Source organism: Syzygium oleosum, unplaced genomic scaffold, assembly GCF_021117445.2.
Source record: "Syzygium oleosum isolate NSW1041296 unplaced genomic scaffold, Sole_v2.1 Sole_v2.14, whole genome shotgun sequence".
Lineage (NCBI taxonomy): Eukaryota > Viridiplantae > Streptophyta > Magnoliopsida > Myrtales > Myrtaceae > Syzygium > Syzygium oleosum.
In genome coordinates this window covers 6393016-6404579 of record NW_026607498.1, presented here as the reverse complement: position 1 = coordinate 6404579, position 11564 = coordinate 6393016, and the positions used below count along the sequence as shown (strand labels likewise).

General features: G+C 42.9%; 1 protein-coding gene across 1 annotated transcript; it reads right to left on the bottom strand.

The window, feature by feature from the left end:
• Nucleotides 1–457: 457 nt before the first annotated feature.
• LOC115664087 (receptor-like protein 19) lies at nucleotides 458–10607 on the bottom strand. Its single transcript, XM_056317633.1, has 3 exons — nucleotides 9123–10607; nucleotides 6778–8551; nucleotides 458–1527 (listed from the first exon to the last, which is right to left on the bottom strand). Exons 1-3 carry the CDS (start codon nucleotides 10543–10545, stop codon nucleotides 594–596), a joined length of 4131 nt encoding a protein of 1376 aa, XP_056173608.1. The 5' UTR covers nucleotides 10546–10607; the 3' UTR covers nucleotides 458–593.
• Nucleotides 10608–11564: the final 957 nt, after the last annotated feature.

Here is an 11564-nt window from a genome sequence, read left to right as displayed (position 1 = left end):
ATTGACACATGATGATACGTTTTTACTCATTTTTAATGGGAAAGACTTCATAATTAATCACATTGGAACATTTGTCCATCAACACTAAATGACATAAATAACCAACACGAATATCCTAACACGGCACGGATTGCTAATCCGCTGTTATGAAATTTCATCTGAATATACATTCAATGAACTAAAGCAAGGCCCTTTCTATTTGTGAACCATGAAAATCTTTACACCAATCATCTTGTTTTTAATGGACAACGAAATTTTTTACGTAGTCCTCCACCATGGATATTAATTGGCTTTTCATTAGTATCTAATCATCTCAATTACGTCTCTATATTCTTGAGTCATTTGGCTAGTAATATTACAACAAAACATTCTTACATTGCTAATGCATCTATGGACAGATATTCCTCTAAGAACCTAAAGAACTGTAGGTTTCATGAGCAAGAAAACAGCATCTCCATAATAGTATACTGAACAATGCAAACAAACATAGATTAGAATCTTCAGACATGCATATGTAACTGTTCTCAACAAGCTACTTAAACACAGAGCATTAAGTATTTAGCTGCATATTTTCTTGTCCGCCAGAGCTTTCCTCACCTTTTCCATCCTTTTGCCATTTTCTTGGAATAGTGCAAGAACCACCTCCTCTTCTTGTCAATGATCAGGTTCTCTAGCACAACACCGACCAAAAACCCAACTCCAGCGCCAACTAGCACAATTCTCCAATCCAAGTCGAATAGACACTCTTCTTCATTATCTACTATGAAAGATGATGGTGGCGGTGGACCGTTATCATCATTTGTGCATTTATTTGGCAGAGGACTTCCACACAAACCATCATTCATCGCAAATGAGCCGCTCCCAAACGTGTCAAATTGTGTTCCACGTGGTATCGGTCCCGATAGACGATTGTGAGAGACATCGAAAACCGAAAGAAATGTGAGGTGGGCTAATTGTTGAGGAATCTCTCCCACAAGATGGTTCCCCGAAAGATCCAATGATTCGAGCACTGTCAGGTTGGCCAAGGAAGGAGGGATGCTACCATTGAGGAAGTTGTTTGAAAGATTGAGCATACGAAGTGACTTCAGATCTCCAATGAGTTCAGGAATGAACCCTCCGAACTTGTTATTGGAGAAGTCAATCGCCATGAGGACATCCGGAATCTTCGCATATTCCCTTTCCGTACCCTTGCTCATTAATGTCATTGCATAAGTCATAATTTTACCGAATGAAACAGAAGATAGATCAACCGATTTAGAAAGACTCAAATATGCCAACTTATCTTGACCAACAATGACCTTCATGGCATGGCAACTCTTCAACAACTTCGAAGGAAGTTCACCACTGAAGCTGTTGTTGGATAGGTCCAGGATGTGTAAACTGGTGAAGTTAAGCTGGCTTAGATTATCTTCTATGGGTCCATGGAACAAATTGGACTGCAAGTCAATAACTTTTAGGTAGGCCAATTCCGATAGCCAAAATGGGAATGTATCATTAATTTGATTGTAACCGAGATTCAAATACTCTCTACTTTTTTCTTTCTTTTATTTACGATGTATTGCATGGACTTGGTTTCCTTGCTTTACCATGGCTAGTTTAGCTTCAACGGCTTGGAAGCAGGTGGAGGCTTGTGCTATTTTGAAGGGTAAGCCTCGCTGTGATCTTGGGATTCAGAACAGTCAACTGGAAGACAAACATAAATGGTATCGAATTATGATGGGATAAATGCACAGAAAGTCCTAAAACTTGTCACGAAAGTGCAATTGAGTCTTAAAATTTACTAAAGTACAATTAAGTCCTAAAACTTATCAAATTGGTACAATCGAGTCAATCCGTTAACTCTGTCTAACTTGGCTAACGAAAAATGCTGACGTGATTTTTTTTAAGGTCACAGCGCGTTGTTTGCACAAATATATGATGACCGTATGTTCGAGATAGGCTGTTCAAGTAATTCGCTTGCAGGTACTCCTAAATACGAGGATCTCAACATGTTTGGCAAATATACATGATTCATGACACGAGTCGTATAAGCACGTGAGATTCGTGTGACTTCCTTCACTTTTCATAACAACTTGGAATGATTGGGGCCATGGTAGATTGTGATGCACCCTTTTTTCTCTTGTTTCCAATGTCGAAGGGATCTGATGTGGATTGATAATCCATAGAAAGAAAAGGTCTTTTCTGAGTTCTTATAGATCATTAACTATTGCCTCAATAATTCCTTACAAGTTTGTGAGTTCAGATTCAATCTATCACTCATGTCATAAATAACACTTGAAATTTCAAACAACATTGAAAGAAAATGTCTTTTCTGAATTCTTATAGATCGTTAACTATTTCCTTAGTAATTCCTACTTCTAAATACAAGTTTGTGAGTTCAGATTCAATCTATCTCACTCATGTCATCAATTGGTACGAATGGTACCCTTTTATCTCTCCTCTTTTTACTTATTTTTTTGTCATTCTTATTAAAAGAACTGGCACGAATATAATCCGTTTTTTATTGCTCTAATCACCAACCTTGCCCCGCACTTTGCAGACGTTGGACGAGGGGGGAGACGGGGACTTCCGCGGGCCCTGCTCACTACTCTACTTATTCCAATATAATCCTTTTTATTATGTTCAGTGTAATATCCAGAATTTCGACCCATTTCCGGGATCCAACGAAGTGGATATTATTTCTCATCTGATTTTAGTACGTCTCGCCCGGAGCTGGCCCCTCGTGGGATACTGACCAATGGGAAAGGCTAATTAGGAAAATGGTACGTGAACCGGGGACCCGATTGCGAATCGGGCACTGATTCCGAGAAACGACAGGGAAGTATTTTGGGCCAGTGTGGGCCGATCTTAGGAAAGTGACGGATTTGGTTTGGCCAACGATGCACAATTGGATCGCGGGTGATTCTGCTCGACCGAGAGTACGAGTGGCGAACAAATCCCGAACTTGAACCGAACGATCGTGACCCTTGGAATAACTAATAATTCCTTGCGTTCTCTCGGTAATCGAATCCGTCATGACTCGAGTGACTCTAGGTCGATATTCGTAACCCCTAAACAGCCACTCGTCAGTGAGAGGCTCTAAAATTCTGAATTGAGCAATTTTGATCGCCAAATTGGACCCGAACTTCGATGTCAAAATTCTATGGGTATATACGACTATTTTGCAAGGTCGACGTCATTTTAGAGTGGTCACGTATATTTGGAGTGTGTATGGTCGAAAAATGGAATTTTGGCCCGGAAGTGAAAAATTACTATTTTGCCCCTCAAGACTTTGAAACCGATTTTCGAGGGCGTAAGTGACTATTTTTTCGTGGCCGACGCCATTTTTGAGTGGCCACATATATTTGGGGTTGGTACGGTCGAAAAATGGAACTTCGGCCTAAAATCGGAAAATTACGATTTTGCCCCTAGGCCTAATTAGGTATTCCGAATTTTGAGAATAATTATTGAAAATCATTTTGGGGAAATTATGTGGATAATTATCGGCCAAATGTATTGGACAAGAATACCCCTCAATTATTGGGCTTAGACTAATATGGACCAAGTGAGAGAGGGGTAGTTTGGGAATAGAGAAAAGTGGGTCAAAACCCCATTTAAGACCATTGACTCTCTCTCTCTCTCTCTTCATTCGGCCATTTCCCCTTTCTCCTCTCCCTCCCACCGAAACCTCCTCCTCCCTCTCTTCCCCTTGTTCGGCCTTGGACCGCCGACCGCCGGAGGAGCCGCTCGCCGGAGCGCCGTCGCGCGCGAGAGGACCGCCGTTCGCCGCCACCACCCTCACCGGCCAGAACCTCCGCCGTTCGCCACCGGAATGCCGCCGCCGATTTCGCCGTTTACCGGCAATCGGCCGCCCGTTCCCGTCGATTAGAATTTTGGAGAGCGTAAATAGGTGAGTTGAAATCCTAACCCTTAATTAGGATTATGTGTACTTTGGACAAGTTTTAGGGGTTAATTAGTGGGGGCTGATTTGGGTTGATATTGTGGTGAGTTTAAGGGCTTAAGGTGATGATTTAGGGATGGTTTTAAGGCTGTGGAGACTTGGTTTAGAGGGTGTATGAGCTGGATTTGCTTAATGGTGCAAGTTTAATGATTCTCGGATTACTGATTTTACTGTACCTCTGTACTTTGTTATTTTTTTGTGATCATTGTGGGCCGAATCTGAAGAAGTGTTCTACATGCAAGTTGTTCCCAACATCTTTAAGTATAACATAATTTAATTTAGGAATTTTTTGAAATCATTTGAGGCCATTCGGAAGTCCATCTTTGGACCGAAACAAAACTGCCCGATTTACTGTTCACCCGACCTTCTGGTCTGTTCGAAATAAATTTTTCCAGGCTTATTTTCAAAATACTTCCTTCACAAAAATTGTTGGGGACATTTGTGGCTATAACATATAAAAAATTTCAAGGCTTTCCAAAATGATTTGGGTACTGAATAAGTTATATTTTGATGGCCTGAGGGGCTGTCCGAGCGAATCGGATTTTGTCCGACATTGAGTATCAAAACGAGGTGTTTACGGTTAGAACTGGGTTTCTAATTCTTCACGGAAGATGTTCATCAAGATTTTTTGTACAACATATCCAAATTTCATAATTTTTGGAATTGATTTACTATTTATTTCAAATGGATTTCTGTCACTGTGCAACTGCCCAGTTTGGACCCGATTTTGTATATTTCCGGTTTTTCTCTCTCTCGGACTGATTAGTGGCTATCCTCTTTGGATCCGAATTTGATTAAAATGGACTAAGTTGAGGTTAGTCGGATTCTTGCCATGAATGGTCCGAATTAAGCGATTCAGTGGCAATTTGGTACTTGATTGGGTTCCAATGTGTGGTGACACGTGTGTATATTTGTTGGCCAAGATTGATATGATATTAGTGGGCCTTGATTGCGCAAGTTTTTGTGTGCACCAATGTTGTGAATTGGGTGCCGTGCTGAATTATGTTTAATTGAAATTGGGCATGCCAATGAAATGCTAGTTGATTATGTTATGGCACAATTGAATATGTTGGTATTATGGAAGTGCATGCCCGTATTTGAAATTGGTGCTCATTATGCATCGTGTGATTGCCCGAGTGCGGGAATTTGCATGGCTACGCATTTTGTGTGCAGAGAATGAGCATGTGCGATCACCCTAAATGCCCAAATGCGTTTACGTGGGGCTCAGATAAAATTGGCAGTGTGATCACTTAAGGCCTTCGGGTCGTGCCGTCCTGATGCGCTTATGCGGGACGATGCCCGGTTCGTTCGGATGATTAAGGAGATCGGTGTTGCGCCTGAGGCGTTTTACGTGGGCTAAAGACACTGGGCTATATGTGCTTCGGCGCGGGCCGCGGAGTGTTGTGGGCTTTCGGGTCGTGGCCTTCGGGTTGGAATATTTATTGGCCTTTGGGTCGTGGCCTTCGGGTCGTGGCCTTCGGGTCGATTTATAAAATTGCTAAAATGAGCCGCATGCCAGAGTGCATTGTTTGAGGCAGTTCATGAGCATGAGTATGTGTGTGGCGTACGTGTGACCAGTGTGTCGCGTATGTGCCATGTTTTATACAAAATACCTAACCTGCAGGGTCAACAAGGTAAGCGATCCGGGCTCAAGGGCCTAGGTCATTTGATTGACATTATTGTTCGTTGTTGTGTTGATTTGCTTGTCGGGAGGTGCATGTTAGCCTAGTTTTGGTGTAGGAGGCCTACTCACTGAGATTCGTCTCATAGTTGTTTAAACCCCGTTTTTCAGACTCCTTATAGAGGTTGCCTAGTGTACCCGATCCATATGAGAATCCGGAGCCCATAGAGCAGGATCCCAAATAGGTTGGCGAGGTCGAGCAGATGGATTCAGAGGACGAGATAATCGAGACTGAGTTCGAGACATCAGGATCTGATCCCGATTAAGTTTTCTAGGATCAGCCTTAGCCGCCCTTAGGTCGGGCCAGTAACCCTTTTGATTATAACCCTACCTTAGACTGCCCCCTTGGCCACTTAGGGATTTTGTTAGTAGTGGCCGTCGACCAGTTTTTGTTTGGTGATTTGTATTGGCAGATAGTGGACATTGTATATGTTTTGAAGTTCAATGCGAGTCTTGATTATTAGGCTTTGAATTGTTCGACGTTCCTGCTACCCTTGGTTATGTATTGTTATGTACGGGTGTTTTAATTATCGCTTCCGCATGTGCCTTATGTTCTGTGTTGGGAGTTGGGTTAGCGACGCGGCCTGGGACGTCGCAGCAAAATTACACCGGTACGTGGGATGATTGCGTTTCGAGGGGTTCGGGGCGTGACATTCAGTTTTCGAAAGTTACATAGAAATCGTTATTTTGTTAGATTTCGTGTTTACATTTACACTCATTAAACTAAATCACTCATCAAATTATATGCTCTTTAAGCTAACAATTTTACATTTAATAATTGGCTTCTAATTAGTATCCACTTATCTCAATTATGTCTCTAAATCAAAGTATCTACAGGCTTTCAAAAAAATGGATAGATAAACCAGGTCCTAGGTCAAATTCTCTATATTCATGAGAGTCATTTGGCTAGTAATATTACAACAAAACATTATGACATTGCTGATGTATCTATGGACAGAGATGTTCTCTATGAACCTAAAGAACTAGCTTTCATGAGCAAGAAAACAACATCTCATATTAATTTACTGAAACATTACAAACAAACATAGATTAGAATCTTCAGACATGCACGTATAACTATACTAAACAAACGACTTAGATACAGAGCATTAAGTACCTAGCTGCATATTTTCTTGTCTGCTAGAGCTTATCTCACCTTTTACATCCTTTTGCCATTCTCATGGAGTAGTGCAAGAACCACCTACTGTTCTCGTCAATGATCAAGTTCCCTAGCACAACGCCAACCAAAAACCCAACTCCAGTGCCAGCCAGCACGATTTTCCAATCCAAGTCAAATAGAGACTCTTCTTCATTATCTACTTTGAAAGACGATAGTGGTGGTGCAGTGCTTTCACCAATTGTGCATTTATTTGGCAGAGGACCTCCACACAACCCCTCATTCATTGCAAATGAATTGCTCCCGAATGTGTCGAACTGTGTTCCACGTGGTATCGGTCCCGATAGTCGATTGTGAGAGACATCAAAAACCTCGAGAAATGTGAGGTTGGCTAGTTGTTGAGGAATCTCTCCTATGAGATTGTTCAGGGAAAGATCCAGTGATTCGAGCATTGTCAGGCTGGCCAAGGAAGGAGGGATGCTACCATTGAGGAAGTTGTTTGAAAGGTTGAGCATACGAAGTGACTTCAGATCTCCAATGAGTTCGGGAATGAATCCTTCGAACTTGTTATTGGAGAAGTCAATCGCCATGAGGACATCCGAAATCTTCGCATATTCCCTTTTCATGCCCTTACTCATTAATGTCATCGCATAAGTCAAACTTTCGCCGTATGAAACATAAGACATATTAAGCCAATTATAAAGACTCAAATATGCCAACTTTTCTTGACCATCGATAAACTTCATGGCGTGGCAACTCCTTAACAGCTTGGAAGGAAGTTCACCATTGAAGCTGTTGTTGGATAGGTCCAGGATGTGTAAACTGGTGAAGTTAAGCTGGCTTAGATTATCTTCTATGGGTCCATGGAACATATTGGACTGGAAGTCAATAACTTTTAGGTAGGCCAATTTCGATAGCCAAAATGGGAATGTATCATTAATTTGATTGTAACCGAGATTCAAATACTCCAGCATTCCGCAATTTTCTAAAGATCTCGGAACAATCCCTCTTAGTCGATTTTCTCTTAGGTCGATCATCCTCAATGAACAATCATCTGGGTAAATGTGAGGAATCATTCCCGCGAATTTATTTCTCGCGAGATTCAATATAATCAAAGGACCAATACTACCCAAACAAGGAGGAAGTGTGCCATTCAGATTATTGTTGAACAAATCGAGGACGGCAAGAGAGCTCTCTTCACAAATGGATGTTGGAACTTCCCCATATAGGAAATTGTTTGAGATGTTGTATTGTGCGACTGAGGGTGGTGGGACAGGGAGGGTTGTTTCTAGCAAGTTAGAACTAACGTCAAGATACTTCAATTTCGGCAAAGGAAGATCGGTTTGGTTGATTTCGAAGCCGGTTAAAAGATTGTCAGAAAGATCTATATACTCGAGAGATTCTTTGCTATTGTTCCACATCCATCTAGGAATGGTCCCTCGGATTCTGTTGTGTGATAGGTCTAACTCCACCAATTCACTTAAGTAGCCTATAAACTGTGGGAACTCGGTCAAGTTGCACGAATCCAAGTATAATTCGGTAAGCTTCGATGTAGTGGCGTTGATGAATGACTTGGTGAACGATATATTGTTGAAGGACAAATGTAAAACTCTCAAGTTCTTGAGTTTGAATAGATTATTTGCATCGAGAACAGCATTGAGATTAAACCATCCCAGGTAAAGCCTTTCAAGATCCTTCAGATTCCACAATGTGCTCGGAATATCACCGCGCAAGTCGTTGTCAGAAAGGTCGAGCAAAGTCAACTGCTTCAGGTTCTCAAATGAAGATGGAAGTCCACCGCTTAGCCGATTACCTACCAAACAGAAAGAAAAAAAAGACACAAGACAAGAGGAGCGTTAGTTGCACCATGGGACTAACTAACCGCAATTGAGAATATTAGGAGCAAATGTGACGCCACGTCATCTATGCACCAGCCCACTCAGTGGACGAAAAGTGGCACTGTGGGTCCCACCTTCAGAAAATTTGGAAAAGTCTCTCTCCCTCTCCTCCTCTCTGCCGGTTCAGGTCGCATCTCTTTCCTTCTCTCTCTGCCCCACTTCATGGAACCACCGATCTCTCGTGCTCCACCGCCGCTCCCTCCCTCCCCGACCACCACCAAAACCCTCGCCGCGACGGCCACGAGCAAAACCACCATCGTCGCCTCAAGAGCTTCGAGTCCAGCGACAGGCCTGAGCCGGAAGGCCTTCCGGCTTGGCAAGTTCGGCCAGGTCCTGAACCACGGACGGCTTCTTCTTCATCAACTTCTTCTCCCACAACTTCCTCAACTTCCACTCTTCCTCCTCGCAATTGATCCCCCGCGAAGTCGCGATCTCGATGCTCTACTCGACGCACGTCTCGTCCTCCCGCAACCTCCTCAAATCCCTAATTTTCAGATTCACGCTCCCAATGTACCCGACGAACTCCGCCCACGCGCTGATCTTCGACAGAACACGCAAGTGGCGGCCATTGATGGAGGGGGTAGGGTTTCGGGCAGGAGGGAGGAGGAGAGGATGATCTTCGTGGCGTCTCGCTTGGCGAGGTAGGCCTTGAGGTGGAGGAGGAAGTCCCTGTCTCTGGTTTTGCTTGTGGCCGTCGCGGCGGGGGTTTTGGTGGTGGTCGGGGAGGGAGCGAGCGGCGTGGAGCTCGAGAGGTCGGTGGTTCCATGGAGCTGCAGAGAGAGAAGGAAGGAGATCCGATCGAACCGGCAGAGAGGAAGAAATTATTACCTGAAATGTCCAAGTGGTCAAGTTTTGTCAAGTTGACCACCCACTCCAAAGTATCACCACTCAAGTTATTGGAAGAGAGGTCTAGCCACCATAGCTGGGTAAGATCAGCAAAGGAAACAGGGATTTGACCTTGCAAGTTATTTCCGTAAAGGACTAGTCTAGTGAGATGAGAAAGATTACCCATTGAAGAGGGAAGTGATCCCGAAAAATGGCACCCCCAGGCGTCTAACTCATTCAAGAGACTAAGATTTCCAATCGAAGCGGGTATTTCTCCTGAGAAATCGGTCTGGGAAAGGTATAACGATTTCAATGGAGAACCCCAATGCAATTTGGGAAAAAAACCAGAAAGGTTGGAATTGCCAGCAATGTCAAGGACTTCCAAGTTTGGCAGCTGAAAAATGCTGACCGGAAAGTCTCCATTCAATCCACAAAATCGAAGCCTAAGCGATGTCAAGGAAGAGAAATTCGCTAGCACAGGAGGGATAGGGGATGACAAGCTTACGGAAGAAAGATGGAGTTCTTTTAGCCCAGTCAAATTATGAACAAGGTCGCCCATGTTGGGCAAATGAAGTGTCACGTCCCAAGAAGCGGACAAATCGAGAGAAACTAACCGGGATAGCTGCGAGATATCGTGAGGGATTTCACCGGAAAAATCCGAGTGGGAGAGATTAAGGTATTGTAACCTCGAAAGATTGCTGAAGCCGTACGGGATTGGGGATAAGTTGAAGCTGTTGTAAGCAAGATTGAGTGACTCCACGTGAATGAGTCGAAAGAGAGTGGTGTTGGGACTCATGGTGCCCGAGAGACAACTGCTACTGAGGTTGAGGGCAATCACTCGGCCGGTGACCTCATCACATTCGATGCCATCCCACGAACAACAATCTCCACTTCCATCCAGAGACCAAGAGTGGACCTTTGGATAAACGCATCGCGAATCTGTCGTGTTGGTTCTGAAACTTCTCTTGAATTCCATTAAGGCAGAGCTCTCATCCGCATGACATGATACCTCAGCAAGCCTAGTACGAAAGAGAGAGAGTAGGAACATCCAAGTAAGCAGCAGATATAATGATAAGGCTGCCATATTTTTCTGCTTTTGTGTTTTGTTCTTTTGGTTACTGAAGTGAGTTTTCGTGGGAGAGTGCAACGGAGAAGCTTTTTATAGGCAGCAACAATTCGTTCTGTCAATGGAAATATCTTGCTACTTGGCCATTCAAAGTGCTTGACCCCAATACTTTTCATGGATTTTATGTATGCCTTCTGTATGGGTTTGAAAACTGCACGATGTTAGACCTATATACATTTGTTTTATCATCTAGAGCACGAGCGCAGCGGCTTGGCATTGTCCCCTTTTATCTATATTTCTCTGTCATACTTTCGATATAGTATCCATTCGTTTCTTTTGGTGACATATTGGAAATTGGCAACAAGCTCCCATGTAAAATTGTTCATGTCGTTTGATTTTGACTCACAGCTTCAAGGTGTAATTTCAAGTACAGAGGTTGTTCAATGATGTTTGTTCATCCATATGAGTTACTTGTGCGGACTTCAATCAATAAGCCCATTTTTATAAGTGGGCCCGTGTCTCTTTAATTGTAAACTCACTTATACATCTGTTCTCTCCCAACACCACTTGAAATTATCACCAAAAAAGTCATTTTGTTTTGGGATTCATCAAGTTTAAGACTCATTTTCTCATTCATTGTTTCATATTGATTTTTGATTAGTGAAGTTTCTATCTTAATTATATCACGTGCGCTATCATGCATCTGACACGATTTGTGTACAGGTTGAGTAACAAATTAAAATCGTTTTACATATTTCATCTCAATTAGAATTTACTGTGGAGCCCATTTACCTGTCCAAAGACCATACAGTATTTTCTCAAAAATGGCAGGGAGAGTCGAGAGTCCAAGCAGGATAAAGGCATCATCTGTCAAAAGGTGTATTTTCTTGTGCCGTGCTTCGCCATTCATTGCCCAGTATTATTGGCATGGTCCACTTACCGGTGAAATGACACCTCCCGTCTTTTTCGCGTAGAAAAGAAGAAAAAAAAAAACCAAAACCTGACAAAACCCAACAATGAATTTTCTTCATTGTGGC